The following is a 12,906-nucleotide window of genomic DNA, read 5'->3' as shown; positions in this document are numbered from 1 at the left end:
GTGTATTTATAGCTACTTATATATACATATAAAATTTTCTGGAAGAAAATAAGGAAGCTAGTATCAGTGGTCACCTGTTTGGGGGAATGTATTCGGAACCAGGTGGCTGAGGAAAGGGGTGGAAGGGGAGTCTTGTCACAGGATAATTTTTTACGTTTACAGATTTTTGAACTATATAACTACACTGTTAATTGAAAATATAATTTTTAAATGCAAGAAAAGTACACATTTTAGTCCAAAAGTATAACAAGTCATTGTATTCAATTAGTCTTAGCACATGATAAGCAAAATACCGTATTGCCAATGTAATCCCAGCACTATATGTACTATGCACTAATTAATCTTACAAATATTACATGTAAAATATCTAGAGCAGTGACAGGCACATAATAGGTGCCCCATAAATACTGGCTGTAATTATAGTAGATGGAGGGCTGCATTTGAAACTGGAATAGAGAAACTACTTGTTTTCTACCATCCTCACAGCAGTTTAGGTCTATGCCTCAAATACAGCCTACTGAAAACATAAAATTTTCTTCTTCAATAGTGAGTATTTACTACTTTTGTCATTACAAAAAATTAAAGGAAATACATCTGCTTTGGTGGGGCAGCTGCATGGGGGTGAGCAGGAACAAAGGTGTCCAGGAAATAAATGGCAAGCCAAGAAGCTCTTGTAGAAATTTACTTTATTTAGTGTGAGAAACAAAATATGAGAACAATGGTAATAAGGGACAAATCAAATATGCATTCTGAAAAATCAGACTTCTGAGTACAGAGAGTAACTGGGTAACTGAGTAACTAGAGTAAACCTCCAAGGAAAATGGGGGGGGGGGTGATGGAGTTTAAAAAGATGGCATCTTATTTATTATATCCCTCTCCTTTCTAGCAGAAAAGAAAGAAAGGTGGTGAAGAACGGAGACACAGATATCAAAAGAATTTACTAAATAAATGTCCAATACAGAGCTTTCGTTTTTTTTTTCCTTGAAAGATCCATGCTAGAAAGACAGAGACAACTGTGGCCACAATTGTAATTACCTTGAGAAGATAAAAGGGCCTTGTAAGCAAGAGAGTCAAGTTCAGATATTCTGATTTGCCAAAGAGGAACAGGACACTCAGTTTCAGGACAGGGAGAGCCAGTATCAATAATCAGAAGGGTAGCAGTATGTGGGGAGGGAACTATTAGAAGGATATACAGACTAATTTTGGGGGCAAAATATGGTGATTAACCCACCCATACAAAGGCGGCCTTAGCGAAACTGCAGAGGACTGATTCTTAGACCAATCACATCTTTGCCAATCTCTGTCACCTGCGGAAGAGGAAAGACAGGCATAAGTTAAAGACCTGTGGGGCTGAGAACCCTAGAAGACTTTCTGCCCATACCCCTCAATGAGCACAGTAGACAGGGGTTTGTTACTGGTTGGTATGGCGCAGTGGGGAGAAGCTCTAGCTTTCTCAGTAACACTGCCTCAATGAGCTAGGAACAAACACAAAAGAAGAAAAGGACCACACGCTTCTCTCTCTTTCCTCTTCCCTCAATATCCGAGATGCATTCCTGAACAATACTCACTGTAGTGACCCTGCAGATCTGACTTTTGAACTCTGGGGAATAGCAGGCCCCACTGAGAGGACACTTCTCCACTGGCTTTCCTCGGTAGATGGGCCGGTAAGATGCGGCACAGATGTCAAAGGGGTTGTGCATGTCGTAATTGAGCTGGTAAGCGTCTGTGGGATTCTTCTCGCAGGCAGACAGGATTTTTCGGGTCTAGGGGAGGGAAGGAGTATTTCATTTAAGAGGACAGAAGGCGGCACACAATAACTCAAGTGATTCCATCACGAGGGCTTGGTACATGATGCAACCGTACTGCATGTAAACAGGTCCCATCCTCTCTGTACAGAATGTACGTGAAGGGTTAACAACTGCCATTCCTGCTGTATCGAGATTTCCTCTTCTCAGTGCCAAAGTGGACTTAAACCCATACTCCTATACCAAGTCTGAGACTATCAGGGCAAGGCCCTGGAAGGGTTAAAACAGGCTTTCTTCACTTAAGAAAGTGCTTTTTTTCTTTTTTTTTTTCTTTTTTTTTTTTTTTTTTTTTTTTTTTTTTTTTTGACAGGCAGAGTGGACAGTGAGAGAGAGAGAGACAGAGAGAGAAAGGTCTTCCTTTTGCCGTTGGTTCACCCTCCAATGGCCGCCGCGGCCGGCGCGCTGCGGCCGGCGCACCGCGCTGATCCGATGGCAGGAGCCAGGAGCCAGGTGCTTTTCCTGGTCTCCCATGGGGTGCAGGGCCCAAGCACCTGGGCCATCCTCCACTGCACTCCCTGGCCACAGCAGAGGGCTGGCCTGGAAGAGGGGCAACCGGGACAGAATCCGGCGCCCCAACCGGGACTAGAACCCGGTGTGCCGGCGCCGCAAGGCGGAGGATTAGCCTAGTGAGCCGCGGCGCCGGCCAAGAAAGTGCTTTTGTATGTTAACAGCAATGGGATGTGTATGTGAAGACTGGTGATGGTGTTGCGATAGGGTTTCCAGACTCTGAGGACAGGACAGGGTATTTGCAGGTGCAGTGGAGCTATTTTAGGTTATCAGTTATTCTCACACTGGTGCCATGTCTGAATAAACTATCAATTTCAGTTCCAGGAACTAAAAAAAAGCAGCCAGGTCATAAGTAAACAGAGGGTGGCAATCTAGTGGCTCTTCTTTGTTGACTGTTTTTATATACGGCATTGTTTCAGAGACAAGAACCTTGGTCTGCCACTCTCCATGCAAATCTGGTTCCCTTATGGTCTCTGAAGGAATTCTCATCTACCTGCTGAGCCACTTCAGGCTTGGGCCCAAGTTCCAGCAGGCGCCGAGCAAAGGTGGCAGCTGTTTTGAAGTTCTTGAGCTTGAAGAAGAGGTTGAGAGCCGTACGCAGGACCAAAATCATGTGCACAGGCTGCAGGTTTGAGTGGGTGAAGTAGGCTGCCATCTGGTGGAGAGAAAGAGGAATACGTGTCAGGATGACTGCTAGGATAGTCATCTATAAGCGGCTACGCATGTGTTAAAACCAAAAAGCAGGACTGGCAGACAGCACTCCAGCGCCCACGTATGAAGGACAGATAGATGAAGAAGAAGGGTGGAGAAACGTAACCCCTCCTCACAGAAATGGACCTGGAACTAAAGAATTCAGACCTAAGGGAGGGCAAGAGAGGATGCTTCTGCAGTGCTAAGTCCTAAGAAATCCTACCTCACAGATGCGCTTCTGCTGTTCTAGGGTCTCTTTGGGCAGCTTCTTTCTTTCTATCTCCATGGACAAACCCACAATGTACTCACGGCAAATGGTAATGAGCTGCTGGGCCTGGAAAAGAGACAGAGGAAGGTCATGGTACAGACAGGAACATGAGAGGGCCTGGGACAGGGAGAAGTGGCCAGACCTTTCCTACCTCTGCAATCTCCTGTTTATTGTCCACAACAAGAAGTGGCACACTGAGCAGGATAGAACGGAATTTTTCCACAGCTTCCTCAAACTTCCCAACCGTGGTGAGCTGGTAGCACAGTTGCAACCGCTGAATGAGGTCATTAAGCTTCAGGCCCACTGCTGGTACACCATTTTTCAACCCTGCATCCTTCCTAGAAAGGCACAAGTAGAAAGAAGACAGGGTGTCAGCAGCCAACCAGAAGGAACTGCATTTTCTGGCAAGCACATTCAGTCATCCCAACGTGCAAGTAGCCGGGGAACAGGATGGCAGCAGGTGTAAACCACATCCCATAGAGCAACAAGCCAAAGAACTTTCCCTGAGACAAAACCCTCTAGCTCTGGGACAATTCTGTGTCACCCAGACTGTCCTCTGTAGTATCTAGCACAATTTGAAATGGATGAAGCAAGCAGCAGGGGCCTTACCAATTGCGATTAGGGTAGCCATACATGGAGGGCAGGCAGGGCAGAGCCTGATACGTGGTACGGCCTCGGGCAAATGTCTGTAGGAACAGTTGCTTGTAGGGGCCAAACTGGATTACCCCTACCTGGTCGTGAAGAAGCTAGAACATAGGAAGAAAGAAGTGTAAGGGTTTTGGTCCTGTCCCTTATAAACAAGTTAACTTTGGGTATGGTACTTAACTTCTGGTACTTGCTTCCTCATCAGTGAATACACTAAATTATAGGCCCTACCTCATCTAATAATATCTATACAGCATATAGGATAGCACCTGGCGTATAGCGGACACTGAATAAATGCTAACAGTGATTGTAGTTGTCATTACTATAGCATGTGGCTTACTGTTCAAAATATGTACCTGTTCAGTGCCAGTCTCATAATGAGGGCCAGAGAGCAGGCCATAAAAGGGGAGATGACTTGACGAATCTGCCTTAAGAAATTATGTGGCCATTGGACAGCAGGTAAGAGGAAGGACTCCAGGGCAAGTATCCTCGAGTGAGACCATGATAAACACACACACCTCTGCCCTTGTGGTGGGATAATTCCATGCAGTTAAGAAGAATCACCCATTCCCCAACAGTCCAGAGCAAATGTCAAGGTTACTTTAAGAAGACTCACCCGCATGGCTGTTTCAAAAGAACCTGCCAGGATGTGATCAACTGGAAGCTGAGAGTTATTGCACCAGATCTAAGAAGAAACAAAACACCTAAGCCAAGTGAAATTTCCTCCGCTCTCTTCCCAAACTGTCCTCCCCCATATCTACAGTAGAAAAATACATAACATTTACACACTCAGAAAGTATGCCTGCCACAGGGCTGTGTTTTCCTGCTTACCTGAGTAGGACTTGTTCCCTTTGTCGGGGGCACAAAGAATCCATCTTCAGCCCCACCAGCTGCCCCAGGGGGTACATCCTAGAAGAAAAACAAAAACTGAGTCATTTTAAAAGTCATTCAAGGGGGAAGTGTTATGATGCAGTTGATAAAGCTACTGCCTGTGACACAGGCATCCCTTATGGGCACCAGTTCATGTCCCGGAAGTTCCACTCCCGATCCAGCTTCCCGCTAAGGGCCTGGGAAAAAGCAGTGGAAGATGGCTCAAGTGTTTCGGCCTCTGCCACCCCTGTGGGAGACCGGGTGAAGTTCCTGGCTCCTGGATTTAGCCCAGTCCAGCCCTGGCTGTTGCTGCCATCTGGGGAGTGAAAGAGAAGATGGAAGATTTATCTCCCTCTCTGTACCTCTTTCAAACAAACTATATAAATAATAAACTATATAATATATAATAATATATATAATAAACTATATATACTATAAATAAACTATATATATTTTAAAGAAGTCATTCAAGGGGCTGGTGTTGTGGTGCAGTGGGTTAAGCCACCACCTGCATGACACCAGCATCCCTGATGAGTGCATGTTCAAGTCCCCGCTGCTCCATTTCTGAGCCAGCTCCCTGCTAATGCTCCTGGAAAGCAGTGGATGACGCTCCAAGTGCTTGGGCCCTTGCCACCCAAGTAGGAGACCCAGATGGAATTCCTGGCTCCTGGCTTCAGCTTTGGCAGCCCTGGTCATTGCGGCCACATAGGGAGTAAACCAGCAAATGGAAGATCTCTGTCAGTCTCTCCCTCTGCCTTTCAAATAAATAAATAAATCTTTAAAAAATGTTATTCAAGCAATGTACTTCATTCTGATGAATCTAAAACACAATACTTTACCTTGTTCTCTACCCCTATTGGGGAAGAAGGCTGGTGGTTGTGGGAGAAGACCTCCCCAAGAAGGGGCCACCTCACCAGGAACAAAAGAACGTATCCAAAGCTCCAATTTACATCTGGAAAAGTGTGCTGCTTTTCACACTGCTGGCACAACCCTGATTACTTCATTCTTCTTTGTTTCAAGTGGGCAATAAGCATAAGCTTAGGGAGAGTCCTACATCCCCTCCTCTTTGGGTACATCAGGGCAGATGGAAGTGATATGGCCACTAACTCTGACTCTCCTTCTTTCTCTCAAATGGGAGATAAGCATCAGATTAGAAAGATGGTCTAGGTGTCCTTCCATCTGGACACCTCAGAATAGGAGTGGGGTAGGGATGGCAATTATAGGCTACTAGCTCCCAAGGGAGAAAAGAAGTGAACCTCACAAGGTTAAGACTTCCACATACCAGCTCAGGAGGGAGCTCCAGGTCTTCTTCTACATCCCAGCCACCTCCTTCTTCCTGTCCCTTGCCAAGAGCATCATCTCCCAAACCTTCTGTGGCCTCCACAAACCCATCTGTAAGGAAAATCCAGGCCCAAAAGAGATTTTGGTGACGATACAACCTTAGCCAAAGAAAAGCTAAATACTGGGAACTTATTTGCTCCACATCCTAGTCCTCACCCAAGAGGACCCTAGCATCCATTTGCATTCCATCTCCGTGGCACAGCCCTAAAACAGCACTCTTACCTTCATCCAGCTGCAGCTCTGCATCCTCTCCCCAGCCTTCAGTGCCCACAGTGTCAATATCAATGTCGGCAGCCAGAGCTCCTCCTTTCCCTACAGAGAAGGGACACAAGGAGCTGGTGAGAGCCCAGCAAGGCTGAGATAGGGCCTTCTCTTCAGACAAGCAGAGCTTTTCAAAGATGGGCCTAAGGTTCTGCCCTACCTTTTTTAGGTGTCATTTATTTTTATAGTATATATGTTAGGCCAATTTGCAGTAGGTTTCACACAGAGAGGGAACAGAAGAAAAGATGGAAGCAACCGGCCTTCCTGTTTCAAAAACTGACTTTTTAAATCTTTTTTTTTTTTTAAATACTTTATTTGTAAGGTTGTACAGATGTATTTACATGGGACCAATGCTGTGGCATAGTAGGGTAAACCTCCACCTGCAGTGCTGGCATCCCATATGGGCACAGGTTGGAGTCCCAGCCGCTCCACTTCTGATCCAGCTCTCTGCTATGGCCTGGGAAAGCAGTAGAAGATGGCCCAAGTGCTTGGGCCCCTGCACCCATGTGGGAGACCTGGAAGAAGCTCTTGGCTTCCCATGGGCTCAGCCATTTGGGGAGTAAACCAGCCAATGGAAGATCTCGCTCTGCCTCTCCAATAAATAAATAAATCTAATAAATCTTTAAAAAGATAGGTTTACTATGACCAAGCACTAAAATGTGAGAAGGGGAACCTCAGCCAGAAGCTTCGAAAGGACCAGCACAGACTCAATCTTTCGAGAGCAGCCCTTTGAGCGTCACGAAGGGTTAAAGCTGTCGCCTAGTATTCTAGAAAGAACCAGAAGGAAGCGCCTCTGTGAGAACTGCTTTCAACTTAAACCCACAAGGTGTATAGACCAGCCAGGGGACAACCAGCACATGTGAGAAGAGAAGCAACTACAACCCACATGCTCTCAAGGAGGCTTCTTCCTCACAGGGGTTCCTCAAGAACCTTGACAAGTCTCCGGCTGCCTGTGGACTCCCACGAGCTGTCAGCCCCCCAAATCTTTTTTTTTTTTTAACTTATAAGCCTTTGGCTACCAACTCTTGGAATTTTTTCTTGAGATCTTTGCTAAGTTAACACCACAACTGAGTGTGCAAGGCATAAGGACGTAAGGAAGGTGGAAGAAATGGAAGAAAGAGCAGAGCTGATCACAAACTGCCCAAAGGTCTGTTTTGGGTCTAACTCAGGAGAAGTGAACTTGTAGACATATCCAAGAAAACAAAAGAAAGGTAAGAGTGGGAGTGGTAGAGGGAAGTAGCTCACATCTGCATATAACCATGTGACAGACTTAGAGGTAGCTGAACTTGCACCTTAATATTGTTAGATCATGAACGATAAAATAGAACGTGACTAAATATATGGCAAAACCTAAGGAAACACATGAGAAATCTAACAGAAGTTATGAGAGTAGTAGTAGAGTATTTTCCTTTTTTTATCCTTCCTTTTTTCCTTTAAAGATTTCAGAATGCTTTTACTCAGTTTTTAAGCCTGCACCGTAACTCTGTCATTTCAGTGCTCTGTGAAGCTGCACACAGATAAAAGGACAAAGGAAATTAAATGCTAATGGTAATCTCCAGAACAGCTCTTCACAAAACAAGCAACAAAAAATGCTGCGGGAGAAGTGAGCGCTCACCCTTGCTGGCAATGGTGCCTTCAAAGAATCCTTTTGACACGGTCAATAATGGCCAGTTGGTATCCAGTGGCATGATAGGTGCAGGTGGTTGAAGCAGCTTGGCATTAGGGTCAATGTCTGGGATCTAAAAAGTAGAAGAAAAGAGATAAACAGAAACAGCTCTTACAAATCATGTAGGGAAGGTTGTGGAGTCACCTCTGTTCTCATTTGCTTCTTAGATTCTCCCTGTAACCAAGTGGAAGACTGACATTTACAGTTCTACATTGTCTCAAGATCTAATGCTGACCCTGCAGTAAGAGACACTCATGAAATACAGACTCACTGTTTCCTTCTCTGGGTCAAATGTCTCCTTTAGGCTCTCAGCTTCTTCATCTAAGCCATGGGTAGCAGCTGTGAGATAGGCCAGGGACTCTGTAGAGAGAACAGGCTTTGTAGTACAAGTCCAGTTCCAAGTGGATGTTATGTGGCAGACGGCCTCTGAGATGACCTCCAGTGATCTATCCTCCTGTTAGTCAAGCATTTGCAAAGCACACAATTCTTAAGTCTGAGCTGGACACATTAACTAATGGATAGAATATAACAACAAGTGAGATGTCACTTCTAAGATTACTTATGAAGATTGCAGCTTCTATCTTGGGTGCTCGCTTTTGCTCACATGCTCTGAGAGAAACTAGCTGTCATGTTGTGAAATGTTCTATGAAGAAGTCATTATGGCAAGAAATTGTCATCTTCCAGACCACAGGATGCAAAGACCTGAGGACTTCCAACAGCCATGCCAGTCTTCAACCCTGGTCAACACTCTGACTGAAGCCTCATGAGAGACTCTGAACCAAGCTATACTCAAATTGTGAGATGACAAGTGTTCACTGCTGTAAATTACAGGCTGAGTACCCTTTACCTGGAATGGTTGGGACCAGAAGTCTTTTACATTTCAGAATTTTGTGGACTTTGGAATATTTGCATAGACTACTGGTTAAGTGTTGATAGCATATAGAAAATCTGGAGAGGGTAGGCTTTTGGAACAGTAGTTAAGATGCTGCTTGGGCCACTTGCATCTCGGATCAGAGTGCCCAGGTTTGAGTTCTGGCTCTGTGTATGATTCCGTTTCCTACTAACATATACCCTCAGGGGCAGCAGGTTATAGCTTAAGTATTTGGGTTCCTGCCACCCACACTGGAGACCAAGATTGGGTTTGGGGATCCCAGCTCCAGCATGGCTATGTCCTGGCTGTTGCAGGCATTTGGAGAGTGAACCAGCAGATAAAAGATCTCATTCTGTCTGCCTTTCAAATAAAGAAAACAAATAAATTTTAATTTTTTTAACTTGTGGGTTTTGAAGCATATCAGATGTTGGATTTTCAAATTAAGGATGCTTGATCTGTACGGAATTTGGGAGTAATTTGTTACACAGAAATTGATAACTAATGCAGCTGATTACCTCTAAGATCTATCATTAGTGTTAAATTTTTTTTTTTTTTTTTTTTTTTTTTTTTTGGACAGGCAGAGTGGACAGTGAGAGAGAGAGACATAGAGAAAGGTCTTCCTTTTGCCGTTGGTTCACCCTCCAACGGCCGCCGCACTGCGGCTGGCACACCGTGCTGATCTGAAGCCAGAAGCCAGGTACTTATCCTGGTCTCCCATGTGGGTGCAGGGCTCAAGGACTTGGGCCATCCTCCACTGTACACCCAGGCCACAGCAGAGAGCTGGCCTGGAAGAGGGGCAACTGGGACAGAATCCAGCGCCCCGACCGGGACTAGAACCCGGTGTGTCAGCGCCGCAGGTGGAGGATTAGCCTATTGAGCCGTGGCGCCGGCTATCATTAGTGTTAATGAGAACTTTGTAATCATCTAGCTCCTTCATATCATATCTCACGTCTAGTCATTTGGTTTAGTCATTGCTCATGCATCCATTACTAACTAGCACCTTACTCCAATCACATCTTTCACTTTTCTTGTTCCTTGCTCTATTCTAAATGCTAGTATATGTTTGGGATATAGTTTTCACAAAACATCTCTTGAATATATACATGAACAAATAATGAGTGAACCAACCAACTGCACCTACTAGGTTAACTGCTCCAGGAATTTTTGTTTGTTTGTTTGAAGATTTATTTATTTGAAAGGCAGAGAGAGAGAGAGAGAGAGAGGGAGAGATGGAAATTTTTCATCCTGGTTCACTACCCAAATGGCTGAACAGCCAGGGTTGAGCTCAGCCAAAGCCTAGAGCCTAGAACTTCATCTGGGACTCCCAAGTGGGTGGCAGGGCCCAAGAACTTGGGCCATTCTCTGCTGTTCTCAGTGCATTAGCTAGGAGCTGGATGGGAATAGGAGCAGCCACGATTCGAACGGCACACACATGGAATGCCAGCATTTTAGGCGGTGGCTAAACCTGCTGTGCCACAATGCCAACCCCTTCTTCAGAACTTTTAAAACCTCTTATTGGGGGCCAGCATTGTGGCGCAGTTGGTTAAGCTGCTGCCTGTGATGCTGGTATCCCATATGGGCACCAGTTTGTGTCTTGGCTGCTCCACTTCTAACCCAGTTCCCTCCAAATGGCCTGGGAAAAGCAGAGGAGGATGATCCAATTGCTTGGGCCCCGTCACCCATGTGGAAGACCTGGATAAAGCTCTTGGTCCCAGTTGCTGCAGCCATCTGGTGAGTCAACCAGCAGATAGAAGAGCTCTCTTAAAACTAAAACAAAAACAAACCTTTTATTTTCCTTATAATTAACTATTTTCTTAAGGAATATTCTAGCTGCTCTTCTATTTGGCTTTAAATAAATTTTCCTAAGCATGGTAGGATCATGTAATCTGAAAAAATGCACAATAAAGGGAAACCCTTCATCACTGTACATGAGTAAGTCAGTAAGAAATTACTTCCAAAAACCTCATAGCAGCAGTGAGTCCTGGAAAGATACTTACTCTGCCCACAGTTCTTTAGGATCCTCACTCGCTCTGACACATCACCCAGGTATAGGGCGTTCTGATAATGGCCACTCATGTCCTTTCGGATCTCAGCTGTACCAAGTCAATAAGAGATGGTTAGGTCTTCTCAAAGTCCAAAGTCCCTCTCACTACCATTTGCCTTCCCCCTTCTCAAGAACACCCCCCCCCCCCCCCGCCCGCCAAGTCTTAGGGCCCTCACCAATCTTCATCATCTTGCGAAGTTTCTCCAAGTTGCCAGTTATAAGGTACAGGAAGGAAAGTTTGTCAAAGTTTTTGGTGCGCTGATAGCACATTTCCACAATCTGGTGGTTCCCCTGCAGCAGGGCCACTTCTCCCAGCTTTTCCCAGCAGTTCTTGTCATCCAGTGCTTTGGCTGCTTCCAGAGCAATCTAAAGAATCCCCAGGGTCAGTGCGAACAGGTTAAAGGATACTGTGACTCAAAATTCCAGACTGCAGTCAAACATATGCCTCTTAATAGATTTCCCAAGGAACCCTCAATACTTTCCATCAGTCCTAATTCTAGCATTCAGTCTAATTCTACTAAAAATACTATTAACAAACAGAATTCTTTCAGATCCATGGAGAGAAGAATCCCATTAAATTTTCCTCCTCTTCAGAACTTTACTTTTATCAAAGAATCACCTACCAATTGTTGATTCCATAGCACCAATTCTTGCTTAGCTACCTTCCAAGTTTGCAGAGCCAAAAGGGCTTGAGCAAAGTCAGAGGAAATAACAAAAGATGTTCAGAAAACTGTCCTAGCCCTTTCTCCCTTTGAAAACAATACCTGTATACTCAGGGCCCCAACATTTAATAAGAACTCCATCCCTTCATCTAAGCAAGATGAAGTATCGAGGATATAATTAGAGTTTTCAAATTTCAAGCTACCTTGCTTTTGTCCTAACATTACTGAATTCAGACTTCAATGAGAACAGCAATAACAGTAGGAATGTTGTGGCAGAAGCAGTCACAGGAATAAGTAGAGATGGGCAAATAGCAACAGGAAGGTGGCTCCATGTAACAGTGAAAAACATCCCAGTCCAGGGTTTTGTACAGCAGGAAGATGTCACTTGGGCCATCTGTATCCTATATGGGAGGAGTGCCTGAATTTGAATCTCAGCTCCATTTCCAATTCTAGTTTCCTGCTAATGTGCACCCTGGAAGGAGGCCAGTGATGCCTCAAGAACTTGGGTCCCTGCCACCCCTACAGGAGATCTGGACTGAGTTTCTGGCCCAGCACTGGCTACTGCAAGCATTTGGGGAATGAACTAGTGGATTGAAGGTTGTGCATGCTCTCTCTCTCTCTCTTTCTGCCTTTCAAATAAATTTTTTGGGGGTTGTTGCTGTGGCATAGAAGGTTAAGCCACCATCTGCAGTGCCGGCATCCCGTATGGGTGCCAGTTCGAGTCCCAGCTGCTCTGCTTCCCATCTAGCTCCCTGCTAATATCCCTGTGAAGATGGCCCAAGTCCTTGGGCCCCTGCCACCCACATGGGGGACCCAGATGAAGCTCCTGGCTCCTGGCTTTGGCCTAGCCCAGCCACAGCCATTGCGGTCATTTGGGAAGTGAACCAATGGATCTCTCTGGATCTCTACCTTTCAACTATAAAAACAAATCTTTTTTTAAAAAAATAATTTTTAAAAAGTCCTAAATTTTATTATTCTAGCTGAAGAAGCAGATTAAGAAAAATGCTTTCCGAATGCTTCCCTAGCCCTCACCTTTTCTAAAACATTATGGGGCCAATGACCATATATTTCTCTCACCTCAATATTTCCACACTCCAATGCCAGACTGAAGCGAGTTTTCTCATCCTTGACGAAATGAAGTGCAACTTCAGGATAGCCCTTCTTCTGGAGATAAGCAATGATAGACTGGCCTACCAGTTTGGCATTCCTCACCATGTGTAGTACCTGTGCATTTGGGGCAGGGTAGGGAAGGAAGCAAAGATCACTTACAGGAAAT

General features: G+C 45.1%; 1 protein-coding gene across 2 annotated transcripts in view; it reads right to left on the bottom strand.

The window, feature by feature from the left end:
• Nucleotides 1–669: 669 nt before the first annotated feature.
• The window catches only part of COPA (COPI coat complex subunit alpha), a 55,166-nt gene continuing 42,929 nt past the window's right edge, over nt 670–12,906 (bottom strand). For both annotated transcript variants that reach the window (XM_017345755.3, XM_002715236.5), the window contains exons 19-33: nt 12,708–12,854; nt 11,145–11,334; nt 10,922–11,017; nt 8,325–8,413; nt 8,003–8,126; nt 6,349–6,438; nt 6,068–6,177; nt 4,747–4,824; nt 4,532–4,600; nt 3,880–4,016; nt 3,422–3,608; nt 3,226–3,336; nt 2,806–2,967; nt 1,569–1,763; nt 670–1,307 (exon numbers count right to left, since the gene is read on the bottom strand). In XM_017345755.3, the coding sequence (XP_017201244.1) occupies nt 1,248–1,307; nt 1,569–1,763; nt 2,806–2,967; nt 3,226–3,336; nt 3,422–3,608; nt 3,880–4,016; nt 4,532–4,600; nt 4,747–4,824; nt 6,068–6,177; nt 6,349–6,438; nt 8,003–8,126; nt 8,325–8,413; nt 10,922–11,017; nt 11,145–11,334; nt 12,708–12,854 (1,845 nt within the window). In that variant the 3' untranslated portion in view covers nt 670–1,247. The remainder of the gene's footprint in view (nt 1,308–1,568; nt 1,764–2,805; nt 2,968–3,225; nt 3,337–3,421; nt 3,609–3,879; nt 4,017–4,531; nt 4,601–4,746; nt 4,825–6,067; nt 6,178–6,348; nt 6,439–8,002; nt 8,127–8,324; nt 8,414–10,921; nt 11,018–11,144; nt 11,335–12,707; nt 12,855–12,906) is intronic.

The sequence above is a fragment of the Oryctolagus cuniculus genome, chromosome 7, assembly GCF_964237555.1.
Source record: "Oryctolagus cuniculus chromosome 7, mOryCun1.1, whole genome shotgun sequence".
Classification (NCBI taxonomy): domain Eukaryota; kingdom Metazoa; phylum Chordata; class Mammalia; order Lagomorpha; family Leporidae; genus Oryctolagus; species Oryctolagus cuniculus.
Note: the sequence above shows the minus strand (reverse complement) of the source record. Positions and strands in the feature narration are given on the sequence as shown.